Here is a 20967-nt window from a genome sequence, read left to right as displayed (position 1 = left end):
TATAGCCAATTTTTCAGCGAACTAAAAAACCAATAACGAAACATTTTTTTAACTGTTTGACTAAATCGAAAAGTCAAAAGCCAACGAAAAAATTATTTAACAAACATAGTCTTATCTAACCCATTTTATTAAATAACTAGTTGTGTCAACCGATCTACTTAAGTGGACTAAAAAACTATCCCTAACAGTTAAGCCATTCTTTTCGAATTAGGTTCAGATCAGATTAACGGATCACGATAATTATCCTTGGCCGGTTGGCCCTACTCCTCCTTGCACTAGCTCAAATAAACTCGACCTCGACTCAGTTTAAGGTAGTCAACGCCAACTCTGACTTCAGCTGAGTTCAGAAATCGAGATCAAATTCTCACTCTCTCTCGGCCTGAGATTACCAAGTGAAGCAACAGCAAAATCAATGGCGAATTCATCCAGAGGTTGGACCAGCTCCAGAATTTCCGCCATTGCTTCTCGCGTTTTCTTCTTTCTCATCTTCCTTCAGATTCCTCTCTTCAGGTTCCCCACTCTCTCTCTCTTCCAATTTTCACTTGCGATTTTTTCTCAGTACGCTTAATTCCGCTAAAATTATCGAAAATCTAAACGAAATCAGCTGGTAGATTAATCCAAATATAGTTTCTGTATATATTCTCTTCATGAATCTGCATCTAATGCTGAATGAAACCAAATCAATTAGAATAATTTAGTTTTATGCTGTAATTATTGACCTAATTTGCGATTAATACGATATATAACTGAATTTCAACAGTAAATTACATTTTTGCTGATAATATTTAATAAGATCTTAAGATTCCGTGATTTGCAATGATTGATACGTAGTTGATTGGTTTGAATATGATTTGTTTGACACGAGGTGCTAGAATTGAATTCTCATTATAGTATAATTTAACTATGTTCATTGAATTTTCATGACAATGCGAAGATTTCCGTTGACATGACTATGCAATATTCGTTGTCTCGTTGATATAATGATATGTAGGATAGTTTTAATTAATTGGCCATTGTTTTCGTAGCGAAAAAGCTGGAGATCTTCGAAGTTGCATATTACGGTGGCTTCAGTAGCAACAATGCTTGGATTTGTAATAATTAATCTTGAGGTTGTGTTGAAAGGTAGAAAGATCGAGTACGATGAGTTCTTTGGAAGGGGATTGCTTTCTGCTGATGAATTTGTCATGTGTGGAAAGCATGACTAAGACGTTCACTATTCCACGTTGGCTTTGACATGTGTGACATGATTCTTGTACATGTTTATTGTGCTGTTATCTGCATTTACATTTGTGGTTGTTTGGTTCTTTACTTCCTAATATATGATGCTGTGGAGTGTTACTCTAATACTCTCCATGGTGGCATTTGTTGATCCTTTTTTGCTGCTTCTTTAGTTGATAACTTACATCTGTGGTTCTTATATTTGTAGGAGATCTTCTGAATTAGAACGTTGATTTTAATTTTATTACCAACTAATAGATTCTCATTATTGCATTCATCATCCTCGTGGTCATTTCCTGCTTGCAAAACTTATGTCACAAAGAATAAGTTTACTGTGAGTCAGGCAGTCAGCTTTTATGCTTCCCAAATGTTTGAGGTTGGTGATCCACTCTTTCGTGTTTGGAAGTTGCAGCTTATTTTTCATGCTTGTCTATCTTGAAAGAGGAAGACATGCACATGAGCACATGTTGTTAGTTTGATGTGTACATGCCAGACTTGTGAAAAAAATGACTTGCTTACGTTTAGAAGTATAGATTATATAAAGAACTATAAATAATGTTGGTGAATTCATTCAGAGAATTAGAGCAGATAAACACTAAATCACTGCAGCTATTACGTGGTGTATTTTCTAGGAAAGTATTTTTCTAGGAAAGTATTCATCTCAGCTGTCCTGAACTCTTTGTTTTTTAATTTCCACAGAGTACCATGTAGGTCTGGTGTGTGCACAACTCCTATGCACGTGACATCTTCTCAGTTAACTGCTAGCGATGTTATTCCTGTAGCAGTTGTAAAAAGCCTTCTTTATCCTGGAGCCATGGCACATGGTCTTGTCAAGAATTTGACAATCCCTAGTTGGAACAATTTGGTGGATATCTACAATTTAACTAGTGTGAAAGAGGCCCCTGTGGCGCTTGATTTGAAGCGTTTAGAGGTACGGATTTATGATTTGTCCTATTCTTGTTTATGACAACATCTTTAATTTTATGTTCTCTTGCCAAGCATCATGCAATGATAACCTGCTCAAGCAGTTTAATCTTTCTTCTAGCTAACTTTTCAGAGGAACAATGCAAGAGCATATTTTCTTTAGTTCTGCACTTTACTTATTTTCTAGAAGTATTACTGTTTCATGCATTCTTTGTTTCTTTTTTCCCATTTTCCACCAATTGATGCACACATAACATGTAAATTTTTCATGGTTTATGAGGTCTAACATATTGACTGTGCTGCATCTTCTTGAATTTCAGTTGATGACACGCTAGTTAAAGCTTTTTTTGGGAATATTCTGCTGTAATATTCTGTGTACTTTCCGTTGCTTTGTCTATTTGTTGGTCTCACTGAGATAAGGGTACCAAAGCCTAAAAATGTCCTTCAGTTATGATTCTATGGTTGTCCCTATTTTCCTTGTAAGTTCGTCATTTCCAAAGAGGATTGAATTCAACCACATGGAAGATTTCCCTTTTTAGTCAAATTTCTGTGAGGGCTCCTCTTTTGTTAAATAATTAAAGTGCTTTTAGACAGTCCATATTGCACGCTCCATCTCTAGTGTTTCCAATGATTTAACTTGTTCCTAGTACTTTGGCAATGGAAAAGAAGTGATTCGTATGATCAGACTAGCGCACTTTGCATCATCTTCCATCTAGTGGTATGATGACACAATAAACTACAATATTACGGTATCGTATCAAAGGCGTGTGAAGTTTTTCGTTGTTTCTCTAGGAATACTACAATAGATGGTAATTTGTAGTGATAGGAACTATGAATACTTTTCACGAAATTAAAGAAATAACGAAAAAAACAATGCAAAGACAAAAGAGATTTTAGAGGGAAATCTTCTGAGCCTATACGAAATAAAAATCCCGACTAGAAGGGATTTTAGATTCAACTCTTTCAGTAATAATTGGCCAACCCCTAAGTACAACCTATTACACTTGATTCACAACTCGTGGTGCTCTACAAACACGAAACCTAATAATGGTTCCCACAACTGTTGTCCCTCTCTTGACCTCATTCTAAGTTTTTTCTCTTTTCTTCTAGCTTTACTCAAAGTTCACACAATATAGGAGTTCACTCAAACCCCTTAACCCCAAAACAAAACAACGAATGTAAATTATTCACTATAGGAACAAGTACTAAGCTACAAAGGAACACTAGCACTATAAGGAACTTGATATGGCACCGACTCAATATTTGCAAGTCTTTAAACATTTGTTGGTTCACTCTAAGTAAGATGCTCTTAAATGATGATATCATGATAATAATGATCTATTCATAGGCTCATTAAGTAAGACTTATTCAAAGAATATTTGTTGGCGACTTTTTAAAGAGGCCATTCATCTAAGTTGTTTGAGTGGACTGCTGTTTCACGTGTATTCTCACTTATTATCATCCACCCACTCCATCACATCACCTTCATAATGACAGTCACTGCTGGACTTTAGCACTAATCTAGTTCTATGGAAGTCCATATGCTTATAATTTCTTTTTATGGCCTATTCTCTGGAGTCCAGGGCCAGGAAATTTGCTAACTCTCATACCGCCCTGATGATTAGTTCGACCCAGAATAGTAGAACTAGATTTATCCCTTGATATATTGTTTGTTTTACTCTGAGAAAAGAGGAAAAATGTCCTTTTTTTTTTCAGTTTTAGTTGGGGTGATTAATTAGCAGACATAAAACTCATTATAATAATATATAGCCTTGATATTGTGAAAACGTAGCACATTGACTTATCAAGGTGATAATGTTCTTTATGTGCATTAGACTCTTCTTCAGTGCTTCTTTCAGCAATGCTCAATAATTTCTTTTCTAGTTTTTATTAACTATGATAAAGCTAGTTGGTAGTAGTTTTTATTTATGATAACCCTGGTAGAGGCCTTTGTCAACCACTTAAAACTGCCGGGTTCAATGGTCAGTTTATTCTACTTTTTGAGGTTTATTCGGAAGTTCTTATTAGAGTCTTGTTGCCGTTATGTTGGTCTTCTTGGGCATTCTCGATCTCATCGAAAACTTACAGTACCTTGCCAAACACCTTCCTTTTGTACCAAGGATATTGGGGCATATACTTTAGTTGGTGGCTGAAGAGCTTGTTTACTGTTGGCTCTCTGGTTCTCAGTAACTGACTACACATACAAATCAAGCTTCTCCACAATTTACCGATGAATGGTGACACAAATGATGTACTTTATGAAACAGAAAGATGCAGCAATATGCACATCAATTTCTATGTTCTGTTTATAAGTTTCGTTCAGCTTGTTAATTTTTTGTGGTCTGAAATATTTTTTGACTTGTCTGACTAAGCTTTAATTGGTTTATTTCCTCAGTTCTAATGCTAGATGTTTTCTTGAGAATGTTTTTAAATGCTATCTTATAGATCTGTGCTTTCCTCTTAAGAGTTGCTTGATTCTGATTTTGGCAATGTCAATTTTAAAGATGATATGGATATAGCGTGTACTTTTCTTGATGGTAAGAGTTTTGATTTGAAGTTGTACTCTGGACAATCCTGAACTTCTGAATTTTTTATGGATCTTTATTTCTAAGTTCTAATGGTCAAGGACTCATTTTACCAAACTCTACCTTCTCTTTTATTTCTCACTTAATCTTGTGCTTAGGTTTTGGCAGGCAGCTACTTCTGTGTAGCAGGCGCTCTAGTTGGCCTTCTGAAACCCGGAAGAATGAGCATGTTTGGCTCACTCCTGATTGTTTGGGGTCTTGTCAAGGAAGGAATCCTTGCAAAACCGGTAAACACAGATGCTGCTCAATCTATTTATGTATACCCTACGATGTTGTTCGCCCTTGTATGTGCTTTCGCATCTGTCAAGTATGATATAAAGAAGGCCATGAGAACTCCAGCGCCTAGGGCTGTTGCAAAACCTCTTCAAAGCTCTTCGAAAGCCAAGCTGAAATGAGTTACGCTGTAAACGCACATTGCCTGCCACTCTGTTTCTTGCTTCCAAGTCTTTTGAGCTTGAATTGCTTATTCAACTTTCTACAGTTCCCCATTCAACGAAAACTTTGTTGTGACGAGAGTCAGATCGAGAAAGGACCAGGTGAACATATAAGAAATGCTACTTTTCTTACTTCCGTGCGTCATGGAAGAAGAATGGAAAAAGCAGACCGCAGCTCTTGAATTTGAGAGTTAGCTTGCAACCCCTTATGGCCTAATCAAACTGTGACTTGAATATTGTCGTCTTCTTATGGTTAAAGCATTTGGGGTGGTAGATTTTGGAGAAAACAAGTGTGGATAGTTTCCTTCCGCTAATTGTTGATTCCTTTTGGTGCACTCTAGTCTAATGATATTGCATTTTATGCGTAGAAGTTTGCCTATTGGGTTTCTGCTGCTATGCTTACTATCCCCTTTCTTCTAAGTTAAATTAAATGGCTAGGCCATACTGTTTCCAATATGTTAGTTTTCAAATTGCAAGACCTCTCACCAATATGGACAAGGACACAAGGTTACTCATCAAGTCATCACTGCAGTAGTTTCTATTTTTGTTCCATTTTTCTTAATACTTGAAATGACTCATAAACTAAGTAGGAGGATAGAGAGTACAATATGGTCCTTGTAATTATAATAAAGTAAGAATTTCTTTATACTTCCTTCGTTTCAAAATAGATGCTACATTGTTATTAAAACGGACTCCTAGGCAAAATTTCCTAAGCATGTTTAAGTAGTATAAAGTGAGGTAGATTAATTGTAGTGGTCCCCATGTGAAAGGAGGGAAAATAAAAAAGTGTTGGGGACCACATATAAAGTGAAGTAGATTAGTGTACTTAAAACAAGTTAGTAAGGGTAAAATGGTAAAAGTATAAGGCAAAAGTTACTAAATAAGGAAAAAAAACATTGTTGCATCTATTTTGAAACACCCAAAAATAGACAATGTAGCATCTATTTTGAAACGGAGGAAGTATAAGATTCTACCCTACAAAGAAATTCTTAAGAAACGAGTTTGTTTTCAGTTGGACTTTGTTTTCTTTCAGTTGGACTTTTGTTTCTTTCAGTTGGACTTTGTTTTCTTTCAGTTGGACTTTGTGTTCTTTCAGTTGGACTTTGTTTTCTTTCAGTTGGACTAACTGAAACAAAATGAAGACTACCTGAAGAAAAATGAAGACTACCTGAAAAAGAATAAAGACCAACTGAAACCCAAGTAAGTCTAACTGAAGCACAAAAACCAACTGAAAAACAAAGAAGACTAACTGAAAACAAAATGAAGACTATCTAAAATAAATTAATGAAGACTACCTGAAAAAAAATGAAGACTACCTGAAAAAAAATTGGAACCACCTGAAAGTCGTCCGACCAAGATTATGAATTTACTTATCATTTTTCGGATTCACTAGTACAAATTGAAGGAGTTATTCAATATCTTAATATAATTAGTCTCTTTTAGGCCATGTTTTCCCCAACTTATTTTCAATTCAGTTCAGTTTAGTGATTTAATTATCTAATAATAAAACAATGATAATTACTATTACTATTATATATATTAAAATCATGATTACAATTTTTATTATTATATTATTATTGTTATTATTACTCCTATTATTATTTCTTTTAATATTAATAATAATATTATTTTTTCAATATTGTTAATTATTATTTTGCTAATACTATTTTTCTCTATATGATTCGGCTAATTATATTGAAATGATAATTGAAGCCTAAGAAGTACATATTTCAATAATATTTTTCATTGTTCAAAGTACAAATTCTTTTAATAGATGACAACACTAATACTATTAATAATAACAATAATAATACTTGTCATTATTGAAATGAAAAAAATATACACGTTTTGATAGTTGAATTACTAGACAAAATAACAATACTATCAACCATTAACTAGTTTATTATTAATTAAATAATATTATATTATATTATTTATCACTACTACTAGTTAAAATTAATTCAATTCATGAAAAAAATATACACGTTTTGATAGTTGAATTACTAGACAAAATAACAATACTATCAACCATTAACTAGTTTATTATTAATTAAATAATATTATATTATATTATTTATCACTACTACTAGTTAAAATTAATTCAATTCAATTCACTTACAATCAATTCACTTGTTTTATGCCGAAAAGAACAAGTTGTACGACCACATAATTATTAACCGTGTAACCATCCGCACAAAACATTTGTCACTTTTTACTTTTTCGACCCCTTGTCAGTTGTCAGTAGTACCCATCCAAGATTCGCAATCTTTTATTTTTCATAGACGCACTCTCTCTTGTTGGTTCCTTACTTCACAAGAGAAACTCGAATCCTAAAAGTTTAACGCAGAAGTTTGAAAGTTCATTGAAGGTGGGTAGAAGACTGTAAGTTAGAAGGAAATGGTGCTTTCGTATCCAACTTTTTACTCTCTATTTTCTTCTTTCATTCTCTGCCCTTTTTACACATAAATACCCGTCATGAAATCATATAGATGAAGCCATGAAGAAGGTGTAATAAGTAGCAAAAAATTCAACTCCTGCACGATCAAATCAGCAGACTATCCTAAACTATTCTATTAAACACCAAACTTCAGTAAGTTATATTCTCTTCTAACTCCATAGATGTACATTTTTTTTGGGTTTCTTTTCCTTGTTAAGTTCAAGTTGCAAGTGATGCTGATTTCCTGTATATGATGTTTTTCTAATTTTTAGAAAGTGTACAACTTTTAGTGGTAAATTAGTTGAATGTTGGTTTTGAGTTTTGATGAACTATAACATATTCCTAGATGTTAATATAACAAGGGATTTTGGGAAGAAACTTGGGGGAAAAGAAGGGAGGGTTGGATTTTGGAAATAGGGTTAGATATGTGAGTGTGAGTGAGTTGTAACTTGTAACAAATATAAACTGAGTTTTTCAGTTTTGACAGTGACATTTTGATACAACCATAAATGTTGGGCCATTGGTAGCTCACTGGAATACTACCTCGAATTTTCAGGGCATTGCCCAAGATTCGAATCCTCATCCCCGCAATATGTTGGGGCATTTACTTGTGGTGGCAATATGTTGGGGCATTTACTTGAGCTGTTTAGTCTTGTATCCATCTTCTGAGCTTGTATGCCTTGCAGGCTAATAGTATCACTAGAATGCTTTATAATACCAATACGACTTTCATAATACATACACTGATACACAAGTTCCATAGTATCAAAAACCTTCATTGAAGTACCAATATAAGTGAGTAATTTGAAAATTGCTCCGACTAAAAAGTATTTAATTGGTTCTATTAACATCTGTTCGAGTCCAGATTGAACTCGAACGATTAGTGTTTTAGTAAACCTTGCGATATGCAGGTTCCTTTGTGTGTTTTTTGATGTTATGGGTGGCAGCCTCTCAGGGTGGATTTCTGAGCTAAATTGTCTTAGGACAGTAGGAGTATCTTAAAATTTATTCTGACCATCTCTTGTTTATGTGGTGAATTGGTGATTGAGTTCCTTATAAACTAAGCTGCTGTCAACGAGTTTTGACGTTTATATTTCTAGGGATAATTTGAGGATCAAGTAATACATTCAAGAAACTGGGATCAAGTGTCTTAGTACACTGCACTTGAGAAAGTGATGGGAGCTCAAGTGGTTAAAACGTTCCCTGGCCGTGAGCTTGAGTCTAAATATGAAAGGAGGTGGAATAAGTTGTAGTTAGATGCCCTAAGACAGGGTATTGCTGTATATGACATTCTTGTAGTTCTCCTAAAGGGTAGTATTACGCGGTACATTGTACAATAGGAGCAACATACGCTCCTATAATGTTTAGATAGACAATATTTAAAGCGACCTTTAAAGCAAGAGTATGGCTAAACAGTAAACAATTGTGCTACCGAACAAGAAAAAGGAGGGAAACTTTGGTAACAACAAAATTTATTTTGGTAGCTAACTAGCTAGTGAAAATCAAGTTAACCTGTTTTTATTCCCTTCTTTTTCTGGGTTTGTCTGATTTCGACAATAAAGCGAGTCCATGATAATGACAGTGATCAAGAAACTATGTGTAAAGTGGACATTATATGTCACAATTCAGTGTACCTTTAGAAAAACCAAAAAGTGAAAAAGAAGAGAGCTGCTTCCTTAACATGTAAGATTCATGCTTATACCTGTCTTGGTCGATTTCACTTGTCTCAGAGTTCTTTTTTCTTGGAAAAACAAAGAATACATGGGAGATCCAAGCAAATGGGTGTCGAACTCGATACAACAGAAACTTGCATCCTTGCCAGCAGTTTCCTCAAATTGTTGCATTTACAGAGTCCCTGAAAATCTTCGCAAGGTAAATGAGGATGCTTATCGGCCTTTGCTTGTTTCAATAGGTCCTTTCTACTATAATGATCCAAGACTAGTTGGGATGCAACAACAGAAATTGAGGTACTTGCAATCTTTTCTTGGACGATCCACTTCTTATAACTTAGATTATTACACTCAAGTTATAAGAGGATGGGAAAATCTTGCCCGTCATTGTTATGTTGAGGCTATAAACTTACCCAGTGAACATTTCATTGAAATGGTGCTTCTTGATGCTACATTCATCATTGAGCTCTTCTTGAGGGGTTGTTTTCATGAATTTATAGATGCAAATGACCGCGTTTTTAACAAACCAAGGATGATCTTAGAAGTTACTCGCGATATAAGGCTAGAAGAAAACCAATTACCAATTTTCATTCTTAAGGGTCTTTATGATCTAGTCTTTGAGCCCTCATCCCAAAATAAGCATCTTTCTTTCCTTGATATTACCTATAGATTCTTCATGGGAAAGAATGAAGATATTCCTTCTAGGATAGCAAGTGCAGATGTAAGACATATGGTTGATTTCTTAAGGATATGTTACTTGCCTTCTGCCCTCCGGGCTGAATTACCTACTACCAACAAAAAGTTCGAGTTTACTTCAAGTGTAACTGAGTTAAGTGAAGCTGGAGTCAAATTTGTAGCGGGTAGAAGTCAGAATTTGCTTGATGTAAGATTTATGAAAGGGGTTTTGGAAATTCCGAGGTTTGTAGTGACTGATGATACAGAATCGTTGTTCCGTAACATCATGGTGTTCGAGCAATGTCACTATTACTTTGATTCGTACATCATTGACTACTTCGCGTTCTTGGATAGTCTGATCAATACCCCAAAGGATGTAACCATACTTGTTCAAAGTGGAGTGATCGAGAACTGGCTAGGGAATAACGAAGAAGTGGCGGATCTCTTCAGCAAGTTGTTCAAGCAGACGAGACTAAAAGGTTCAAATTTCTATTACTCCACTATCTGTAAGGATCTTAATGCATATGCTGGAACTCCTTGGAATCGATGGAAGGCCATACTTAAGCATGACTATTTTAACCATCCATGGGCAGCTATATCTGTAATTTATGCAATTGTGATGTTGATTCTTACTGTGTTACAAGTTGTAACTGGCTTTAAATAACTAGGCAGCTGTAGCTGTAATAGAAGAATAAATTGTCTGTCTACTTTGATATATGCGTTTATTGCGTTCTATTCAATTGATATGTAATGTATGTAAAGTTGTGAGTATTCGGATATATTTGGATGGCTTTGTCCCGCAATCCCCCTGTTCCATCATTTGCAAATGTCTATGAACTTCAAAATCTTGTTGGTCTTCTTATTGTTATTTCTTAAAGAGGATAACTATAGGATACTCCGCTGTCTGTTAGTTAAAATTTTTTTTAGGTGTAAATGAGCGACTAAGCGCAATGACGTAAATGAGATTTCATCACAAGTTTTGGGTACTATTCCACAAGACTTTACCAACTAAGTTAGATGACATCTACTTTGACAGTCAATAATTAACAATATGAGTGATGAATTTTCTAATATGACCTTAATTTGACTTTAAGTCATGCCGGGGGGAAGAAAGTTAAAAAAATACAACATATTTCGAAAAAAAAAATTTACAACTAAATTCACCAAAAACAAAAACACGATTACGATAAACTCAGGAGAGAAATCATGTAGACAATTAAAAATGTATCGCAACTGATTACAATATATACATATGAAACGAGTAGTCATCTGGTCTTGTGTATTGCTCCATACTGATTACGATATATGAGAACCACTCTTATGGTGAGAACCACTTATCTTTCCTAATTTTACGAAGATTTTGAACATCACAAAACGTTTTTGCTCATTTTATGTTTTACTTATATTACGGTTCTGCTCATTTAACATTTCTATGCTCATTTTGCAACGTTTTTGCTCATGTTACGTTGTGCTTATTTTACGCTTTTTTCATTCAACCCTTTTTTATGCGTTTTATCCCTTTACATTTTTGCTCATTTTACGTTTTTAATAATTTCATGTTTTCTACTCATTTTATGCTTTTCATCATTTTCTTTGGGCTCATTTTAGGAAGTTTTTGTTCATTTTAAGTGGTTCTCACTATAAGAGGGTTCTTATTAGAACCCAACTAAGTTCATATGAGAACCACCCTTACAATGAGAACCGTGAGAATCCACTTATTTTTCCTTAGTTTATGAAGTTTTTACTCATTTCTCAATGTTTTCGCTCATTTTATGTTAATCTTATTTTATGTTTTTGCTCAGTTAACATTATTATGTTCATTTCACAACGTTTTTTTTTTTTTTTTTTCTCATTTTACATTTTGCTCATTTAACGTTTTTCTCATTTTACATTTTTGCTCATCTTACGGTTTTACTCGTTTAATGTTTTCTACTCAATTTTGTGATTTTACTCAATTTTTATTTTTTTTTGGGCTCATTTTATGAACTTTTTGCTTATTTTTAGTGGTTCTCACGATTTTCACCATAAGAGGGTTCTCACTAGAACCCAAAACTATATATATATATATAGGGGCAAGATCACATGAGAATGCTCCTTACATGAGAATTGAATCTCAACAAACGATTGGATTAGAGTTACAACACTTGTTCTAGTTACACCCCCCTAAAAAATTTTGAGCCAATTTTTTTTCTAATATCCTATTTTTGGAGTCACATCACTTTTTCATTAGAGTTGATGTGTTTATTGGAAGCTTTATATACAGCCCTAATAAGATTATATATATTAGTGGGCCAAATAATATACAAGCATACAAAGGCTAAGGCCCAAAACAATATAATGTAATATATACATGGTCCAACAAATAGTACTAAATTCTTTTTGATCTGCATTTTATTACTCACAATCTTCATTATAACCTATAGTTAGGGGTGCAAGTGGACTACGAAAAGTTCTGAGTCCAATTCAGTTCATTTCAAACTTATTGAACTGGATCGGATTGAAAAATGTTTGGAATGGACTTAGACTCAAATTTTCGAGTCCCAATATATTCACACTGGATTTCACTTCACCCTTCTGTAATCCAGTCCAAAAAATATTTTAGCATGTAATATATGATATATAGTATAATATTTGATATATAATATATAATATTTAATGTATATTTAAAAAAATTCTTTGACTTTTTTGGTGAAATTTTGGACTTTTTAACCTCTACGTTCAAAATTTTAAAAGGAAAAAAAGTTAAGTATCCATTTTGGAATTGATGTAATGAGTCCAAATTTTCAAATTTCAATGATTCAATCATGAGAAAACATTGTGAACCTAAATAAAAAAAATAAAACAATATATTGTATAATAATTGGATTGAAATGGATTCAAACTTAAGAAAAAAGTTTTGACCTCGACAAGATTAAAAAAAAATTGGATCAAATTTAAACTCAACTTCTCGAGTTTGAAAATTTTTAAACTGAATTTGAATTTGACGAAGCCCAACCTAGTACAATACAATCCACTTACAAGTTACAACCCTACCCCGACATATGTACAAAAAAAAACCCGCAAGAATGTCAAAATTCCCAATAATATCGTTGGTCCCAGGTCCCTGTTCAATTATTTCGAATTTTCCACATTGGTAGGACATGCTCTTAAGTCTTAAGCATTATTTCTCAGTCATCACTTTATAATAAGTTGATAGTTTATCCTCACGACTTCATCTCTTCCCGTGAGAGACGCGTAAGAGAACCACTGCAACAATTGCTTATTTTCTTTTGTGAAATTTCCTTGGTTTTTACTTACTTGGAGATTTGTGACACTACACTAATTTTTTGCTTGTTGGATTGTGAAAGTACTGAAGTGTAAGACTATTGATCAGCAAAGTATTATTCATAGGCTCATTTGCTGTATATTCCAATAATTGAGGTATTTTCCTTCCTAATTTTTAGTATTTACTATTTTACTGTACTTATATTCAGTTGCTCGAAACCAAAACAATTTGACATTTTCATGTTCATTTTATTTCAATTGCGTTATTGTTTTTAATTATTTGGGGGAAATTAATGAAAATATCAAGATAAAAATCCCATTTATCAATGTTAAGGAGGGTTATTCTATTCCACGTCGTCCTATTATTACTGTTAGGAGTTTGTCTCGTAAGAGACTGCCTACTTTTAAATTAAAATTAGACAATGGTAGGTCTAATATTAAAAAGAGATTTAGCCCAATAGTGACCAAGTTAATTTCTTTCGATGACTAGTTTAATCTGTTTTGTAAATAGGTCTACTTTTATATTAAAATTAAACCGTCTCTTTTAATAATTTTTGTACTGTTAGAATTTAGATTTAGGGTTACAATAATGATAATCCAAATTGTATTAGGAAGCCTACCGAAATACTAACCTCCGTTTCTTTTAAGTGACATATTTCTTGTTTTCACGTTTGTCAATGCATTATTTTAACCATTAATATCTTCAATTATTAATAAGTAAAAATTATAAAAAGTTGATATTAAAAAAATTCACATTCAGACGAATCTAACAAGATCCCACATGACTATGTTTTTCCTAAAATGTAAATCACCAAAGCTAATTAAAGTTTAAATTGTGAATAGTAAACACTATGCAAATGTGTCACTTAAAAAGAAACGGAGGAAGTATAAGATTACAAAATCTATACTAAGCCCATAAGGAGAATAATTACATATTCAGCCGGCCTTGTGTCAAATCAGCGTTTGCATCAATTAATAAATCATGTTCCCTTAATAGTCTAAAGTATTCCTTTCATGGAGAAAGAAAAAGCAATTAACTTCACTTTTGATAAATTTTAACTACCCCTTCGATCACTTACTATTACATTTATGCACATTTCTAACACCCTATGCATGATGCATCTAAATAATAATGAGTTGAGGATATATTATTGTTAAGTGTGAAATGATGATATTATGTTACTAATATATACTTTGTAAAACAGAATGGCAGCTCAAACCAAGAGTGTGGAATCTTCAATAAAAGACAAGCTTAGTAGTTTGCCTGCTAACGGTACTAATCATCGTATTTACAAGGTACCTAAACACTTCGGCAAGGTAAAAAGAGAATGTTATACGCCTTTTGTTGTTTCAATTGGTCCTATTTACTACAAAAAGAACTTAAAATCATCACAAGAACTAAAATTAAGGCATCTCCAATGCTTTATGGAACTTGTTCGGATGCATAGTGACCGAGCTTACAACTTAGGCCAATTTCAAGTTTTTTTGGAAAGGTGGGAGGGCAAAGCTCGTTCGTTCTATGCAGATAAAATAAGTCTTGGGAGAGATGACTTCCTCGAGATGCTGATGGTCGATGCCGCATTCATTATCTGCTATATTATGTTGCGTTCTCTTCCTAAAAACTTTCTACCTATAAATCCTATGAAAAATATGAGGGCATGGGAGGATAAGGTGCAACAAGATCTGTTTCTTGCGGACAATCAACTCCCTTTTTTACTTGTTCATGACTTATATCACGAGGCATTTGGTAGAGTTGCCGATCAAATTCTCTTCAAAGAACTTGTTTGTAGTTTTATAGGTCAAACTAATATTCCTGGAAGAGCAGCTGCATCTAGTGTAGGTAGAGTGAAAGTAAGGGATATATCAGATATTAAGGATTTCGTCGATTTTTTGCGAATTTGTTGCTTACCTCCCAAGCTTCGTCACAATCAAATCCAAGAAAGCAATGTGAACATGCTATGTTGCTTACCTCTCAAATGTAGTCATGACCGAGACCAAGAAAACAATGATGTGAAACCTACTTGGTGCTTACCTTGTAATAAACATTCGGGCCTAAACCTTGAAGATGATGAAGAAACTGATCAACTTCCTCCAAAGGCAAAAGAGTTGAAGGACGCAGGAGTAAAATTTTTAGCAACACCTGGTAAGAATTTACTAGATATCAAATACACAGGTGGAGTGTTACAAATTCCGAAATTCTCAATTCAAGACAACACAGAAGCTATTCTTCGCAGTCTCATATTTTCTGAACAATGCCACCACTATGAAGATTCATATTTTACTGATTATGCCTTCTTCCTCGATGCACTGATCGATACTCCAGAAGATGTACAAGTACTAGTTCAAAATAAAATAACCGATCCTTGTCTTGGTAGTGATGACGAGGTGGCGACTATCATAAATCGAATCACTACTTGCAGTATGTTATATGCTCCTAATTTCTACTATTCTCAAGTTAGCCGAGATTTGCATGCGCATGTTACCAATAGAAGGAATAAGTGGCGTGCTATATTGATGAGAGATTACTTCAATCATCCATGGTCACTCATTTCTGTGGTCTATTTGGTGTTACTTCTTATTCTCACAGTTTTACAGGTTTATACTGGTTTTAAAGGATAACTGTATATTGTACGATTTATGTAGATGGAAGTAACTGTTGGATTATGCTTCAGAATTACTCAAATAGTTTTCCTAATAGTTAGGATTAGTTGCTAATAATTAGTTAGTGGACTAACAAGTAATGGTATACGTAATGGTCTATTTAGTGAGATAATAAGCAGTGGGTTAAGTGGTGGATATGTTATTAGTAGTGTTTTGTATGTCTATTTAAAGGTTGTTTTGTTTAGTTATTTATATATGAAAAATATAAAAATGTAGTCTTTCTAATTTCTCTCCAAGTTTCTCTTTTTTCTCCTCTAAAAATTCTACACGGTATCAAGAGCATCAGGTTAAATCCTAAAAAAAAATAGAGAGAAATGAAGAAAAAAAAAGAAAAAGGAGAGGAAAAAAAAGTTAGGAGAGAAAATAAGAGAAACAAAAAAATAATATTGTGAGTGTTTGTGATCAACTATGGAGTAATGGTTTTCTTTTCTAGATGTGTGGATGGGTTCCCTTTTAACTAAAAATATGGTTATTATAAAAAAAGAGGGAGAAAAATTTAGGGTGATGGGGCAACCTTCACAAGAAAATAAGATAATTGGAAATCTGATAATGATGGAAGTCCGTAGTCAATGCAGACACGATTTTTGGAATTTTAGTAGTGGATAAAGTCAAATTTGCAAGACAACGTCGAAGGCAGTTTATGGAGGGAAGTGCTCCATTCATTATTGAAGGTTGATGAGAAGTACATCAATAAATTTGAAGATAATGAGAATTGCATTACCTTAGGAAGAGAAGTGTTTCCATGTTAATGGAGAGAAGTGGTCCATGAAAATTTTAAAAAAATAATGGTCCATATATCATACGGGAAGAATTACGAACAAGCAAGATTGTAACACAATGTTTAATGTGGCTCTTAGAAATTTTAGTTTTCCAAATAGTTAGGACTAGTTGTTAATAATTAGTTATTAGTGGTCTACATAATGGTCTATTTAGTGGGATAAAAGTAGTGGGTTAAGTAGTGGGCATGTTATTAGTAGTGTTTTGTATGCCTATCTAAAGGTTGTTTTGTACTTTTGTTTAGTTATTTATGTATAAAAAATATAAAAATGTAGCCTTTTTAATTTCTCTCCAAGTTTCTCTTTTTTCTCTTCTAAAAATTCTACAATTCTAGATGTTAGTTGTTGTAGTCTTTACATTATGTTCCTTCATACTAATAAATTATGTATAATTTAGGGAATGCCTCATTGAATAACTATTATTAAGGAACATGCGCAATATTTTTTTTATATTAGTATTATTATTTAATAATATTATTATAATAATTATTAATATTAATATTAATTATTATTATCATTATTATAATTATTTTTATTTTTAATTTTAATTTTAATTATTATAATAATAATAATTATTATTATTATTTCAGTGCAATTCAATTAAGTTAAGTTTTGTAGAGTTAAGTGTCTAGGAGGGTACTCAACTTTGAAGAAAGTATCAGTTAAGGTACTGAACTTTCATTTGTACCAGTTAAGGTACTGAAAATGAAAGTTCAGGGTAATTTTCTGTCAAATGCGCCGTTTGGTACATTTTCCTAGGCGCGTGTGCAACACGAAACGCCACCTAATGATTACTTTTAATGAGGCGGTTTATTTCGCGGGTATTTATCTCAACTCTCTGTATTCTTTGTCTTTATTTACTTTCCTTCTTTCACTGTTCATATTTACTTTCCTTCTTTCACTGTCCTTATTTAAATCACTGCAACTCCTTGTCCTCTTCATTTACGCCATTTATAATCATAGTATGTGGCCAACACCAAAACCTCCAAAATTCCCAAGAATTACAGAGACTTCAGAAGAAGGTATATTCTTCTTCATTTACTCCTTTTTTATTTACAGAACTTCATTTACTCCTTTCTTTTATTACAGAACTTCATTTATTTCTTTTGTTTTCCTTTTTAGTACTTTTTGGTTAACTTTTTGGTTGTTTTGTAACTGGGTAAAAAGGATATTTTTGGTTGTTTTCTTGTTTAAAAAGGCGATTTTTGGAACTAGTTTAAGTTGTTTTTTGTTGGATTTGTTTGTTGCATGTTGATGACGCTTAGGGTTTGATGTTAGTAAAATAATTTTTTTTTGTAATTGGGATTTGGGTTTTACAGATTGTGTGAGTGTTAATTGTTTATGAAGTTTAGTTGTTAAACTTAAAGTATAATTTATACAGATTAGGGTTAAGTGAAATTTAATTAATTTTTTATGTTTCTGTTAATGACTAGGTATGGAAGCTTTTACCCATGCACACCCTTTGTGTTCGAATCAAGATATCCTAGTGACCCACATTTTCTCTAGGGTAAGGTGGGAGGATCAGTACAAGCTTGAGCTTACTTGTAAGAAATGGAGGCTTTGGTGGAGACTCAAAACTTATGGCAGTAGTCATTATTTCTGGCTTAATGATCGTAGGCACATTGAGAAGTGGATAATAGATGATATTATCTACAACAATGGGAGGGACCTCCATGCTTGGATCAACAAGGACATGACTCAATACTTTGATGGGTTTCCATGGTTGTTCAAAGAGGATTGAAGATGAAGGAAGTTGGTGTTTTTTTTTTGGGTTGGGTTAAGTTTGTTTTGCCTCTGTCATAGCTGTAGGAGGGGTAGAATGTGACAGCCACTGGCTTTATTTAGGGTGGTTGTCACTGCTATGACAGATTTGTTTTGTTGTTTATATGAATGCAAGCTCCAAAAAAACTTTAGTATGTTATGTAATTGGTTGGAGCTTGCCAATTTTTGTAGTAATGAATGCTATGTACTCTTTACTATATAAATATATATGAATGGTTTTTATGGATCCTACAATATCATTGGTGTTCTTCCATTCCTTGCACTTACTTTAGTATATAAATTTTTGTATGACAGATTTTATGGAAATAAAACCTTGCATAAGTGTGCACCATGGTGGAGAGTGGTTTGTACATGGTGACATTAGATACGAAGGTGGTCAAGTAAGTGTGTTTGAAAACTTACCTGATAATGTTGATGCTTCATATGTAAAACAAATCATAGACAACTTGGGTTATAATAACATCATTAAGCTGCATTTTGTTGATCCTAGGAAAGACTTTAGTACTGGTATTAGATTCTTGGGCTATGCTAAGCAATTATTTGATCCATTTTTAGCACTACTTTTACAATACAAGCTTGTACATGTGTACACAGAACATGCAATAGTTAGGCCATTTGGGGTGAGTAATGGATGGAGTGGAGTTGGGTCAATTCATTGTGGTGAAGGGTCCTTAGGTGGTGAAGGGTCCTTTGTGCAATTGTTGTGTGATGGAGATGAGGCATTGGTCCCTCCTCAAAATACTGACCATACTAGACCCCAACCCCATGTAGATATAGACTATGATACAGAAGGCACAGATGAGGATGATGATGAATTAGTTAGTGCCAGGACCAAAGTCAGTGATGAAAAGAAAAAAACAGTCTTATGATGAAGAAATAGAGATGTTAAAAAGAGTATCTGCAACTAAGGGATTAGGAGAAAATCTGTTTGATGGTGACTTTGAAGGTGATACTGATCTTGACAGTCATAGTGAAGATGAAGATGAGGAGTATGGGTACTTAGAAGCTGCACCTTCAAAAAAAAACAACCCAGTTGCAGCAAAGGGGTAGATGGAGGGGATGTTGGAGTTGAGTGTAAGTTTTTTGTAGGACAACAGTTTGATAATGCAAAGACTTTCAGAAAAGCATTAATTGACTACTCAATTGAGATTGGGAGAGAACTACCATTCACTAGGAATGACCCCAACAGGGTAGGTGCTAGATGCATGAACAAGGAAAAAGGATGTCCTTGGAGAATTTGGGCTTCATTGGAGAAGTTTAAGAGAAACTTTATGGTGAAAACCTTGGTGCCCAAGCACACTTGTGGAAGAGCCCCTAAAAACAGAAACATGACAGCTTCTTGGATTGCTAAAAATTACAAGAGCAAGTTCAAAATAAATCCTTATCTGAGGCTACAAGATATAATAGAGACAGTCTGGCTAGAGTGGGGGATTAGGGTCAGCAGAATGTAGCATACAGAGCTAGGAGGAGGGGGCAAAGTTTGATTGTAGGGGAGTATATGGAGCAATATACCTTGCTGCCAAGGTATGCTGCAGAGATAAAAAAAAGTAACCCAGCTAATACAGTGATAATTAAGATGGATGGAAATATTTTTGAAAGAATGTACATTTGTTTTGAGGCACTGAAAAAGGGGTTCTTAGCTGGATGTAGGCCTTTTATATCTCTTGATGGATGTTTCTTAAAAGGACCCTATGGTGGACAACTTTTAGTTGCTGTTGGGAGGGATGGGAACAACCAAATGTTCCCAATTGCATGGGCAGTAGTAGAGGTTGAATCAACTTCTAGTTGGACATGGTTTTTGACATTTTTAGGGGAGGATTTTTATCAAATGAAGGTGCTGGTTACACTTTCATGTCTGATCAGCAGAAAGGTTTATTGAAGGCTGTGTCAGATGTGTTTCCCCAAGCTGAGAGTAGGGTATGTGCAAGGCATGTTTATTGTAACTTCAGAGGGGTGTTTGGTGGTGGGTTAGAGTATAGGAAGCAGTTCTGGATCATGGCTAAGAGCACCACAGAAAATGAATTTTTGCTTAACTTAGAGAAGATGAGGATAATATCTAATGCAGCTGCTGATGATCTCCTAAATAGGAACTACAAGAAATGGTGTAGAGCCTTCTACACTCCTCTATCTTGTTGTGATAGTGTGGATAACAACATGAGTGAGGTTTTCAATGCCTACATATTGAACTCAAGGCATAAACCTATAATTACTATGTTGGAAGACATCAGGGAGGGGATAATGGAGAGGCTACACAAGAAGAGGGATGAAATAGGGAAGAAAGAGATGCTGTTGTGTCCAAGAATACAACAGCAAGTTGAGAAGCACAAGATTGGTGCTAGGGGATGGAATGCATTCTGGGATGGGGGGTTCTCTTATGGGGTGAGGGAAGGGGCAACACAAACAAAATATGTTGTAATTTGGAAGCTAGAACTTGCAGCTGTAATGCATGGCAAATAAGTGGGATTCCATGCAAACATGCAGTGGTTGCAATTTGGAACAAAGTTGATCAACCAGAACATTATGTTAACCCATTCTTCACCA

At 34.1% G+C, this 20967-nt stretch overlaps 4 protein-coding genes across 4 annotated transcripts; all 4 read left to right on the top strand.

The window, feature by feature from the left end:
* Window positions 1-306: 306 nt before the first annotated feature.
* On the top strand, window positions 307-5531 carry LOC104887663 (hypothetical protein). Its single transcript, XM_010672352.4, has 3 exons — window positions 307-510; window positions 1918-2149; window positions 4826-5531. The coding sequence occupies exons 1-3, from the start codon at window positions 413-415 to the stop codon at window positions 5120-5122; spliced, it is 627 nt and encodes a 208-aa protein (XP_010670654.2). The 5' UTR covers window positions 307-412; the 3' UTR covers window positions 5123-5531.
* Window positions 5532-7421: 1890 nt separating this feature from the next.
* LOC104887664 (UPF0481 protein At3g47200) lies at window positions 7422-10714 on the top strand. Its single transcript, XM_010672353.4, has 2 exons — window positions 7422-7751; window positions 9329-10714. Exon 2 carries the CDS (start codon window positions 9360-9362, stop codon window positions 10605-10607), a length of 1248 nt encoding a protein of 415 aa, XP_010670655.2. The 5' UTR covers window positions 7422-7751; window positions 9329-9359; the 3' UTR covers window positions 10608-10714.
* A 1689-nt stretch (window positions 10715-12403) lies between these two features.
* Window positions 12404-16252, top strand: LOC104887665 (putative UPF0481 protein At3g02645). The gene is made up of 2 exons (XM_010672354.4): window positions 12404-13363; window positions 14413-16252. The coding sequence occupies exon 2, from the start codon at window positions 14414-14416 to the stop codon at window positions 15824-15826; it is 1413 nt and encodes a 470-aa protein (XP_010670656.2). The 5' UTR covers window positions 12404-13363; window position 14413; the 3' UTR covers window positions 15827-16252.
* Window positions 16253-17359: 1107 nt separating this feature from the next.
* Window positions 17360-18662, top strand: LOC104889329 (uncharacterized). The gene is made up of 2 exons (XM_048638150.2): window positions 17360-17666; window positions 18078-18662. The coding sequence occupies exons 1-2, from the start codon at window positions 17378-17380 to the stop codon at window positions 18383-18385; spliced, it is 597 nt and encodes a 198-aa protein (XP_048494107.2). The 5' UTR covers window positions 17360-17377; the 3' UTR covers window positions 18386-18662.
* The last annotated feature ends 2305 nt before the right edge of the window (window positions 18663-20967 follow it).

Source organism: Beta vulgaris, chromosome 2, assembly GCF_026745355.1.
Source record: "Beta vulgaris subsp. vulgaris cultivar EL10 chromosome 2, EL10.2, whole genome shotgun sequence".
Taxonomy (NCBI): domain Eukaryota; kingdom Viridiplantae; phylum Streptophyta; class Magnoliopsida; order Caryophyllales; family Amaranthaceae; genus Beta; species Beta vulgaris.
Note: the sequence above shows the minus strand (reverse complement) of the source record. Positions and strands in the feature narration are given on the sequence as shown.

Bases quoted from the DNA above. Each gene is read 5' to 3' on its own strand.
- LOC104889329 (XM_048638150.2), top strand. From the start codon at position 17,378: ATGCGCCGTTTGGTACATTTTCCTAGGCGCGTGTGCAACACGAAACGC. The intron at 17,667-18,077 runs GTATATTCTTCT...GTTAATGACTAG, and splicing joins TACAGAGACTTCAGAAGAAG to GTATGGAAGCTTTTACCCAT.
- LOC104887665 (XM_010672354.4), top strand. From the start codon at position 14,414: ATGGCAGCTCAAACCAAGAGTGTGGAATCTTCAATAAAAGACAAGCTT.
- LOC104887664 (XM_010672353.4), top strand. From the start codon at position 9,360: ATGGGAGATCCAAGCAAATGGGTGTCGAACTCGATACAACAGAAACTT.
- LOC104887663 (XM_010672352.4), top strand. From the start codon at position 413: ATGGCGAATTCATCCAGAGGTTGGACCAGCTCCAGAATTTCCGCCATT. The intron at 511-1,917 runs GTTCCCCACTCT...TAATTTCCACAG, and splicing joins CTTCAGATTCCTCTCTTCAG to AGTACCATGTAGGTCTGGTG. The intron at 2,150-4,825 runs GTACGGATTTAT...TCTTGTGCTTAG, and splicing joins TTGATTTGAAGCGTTTAGAG to GTTTTGGCAGGCAGCTACTT.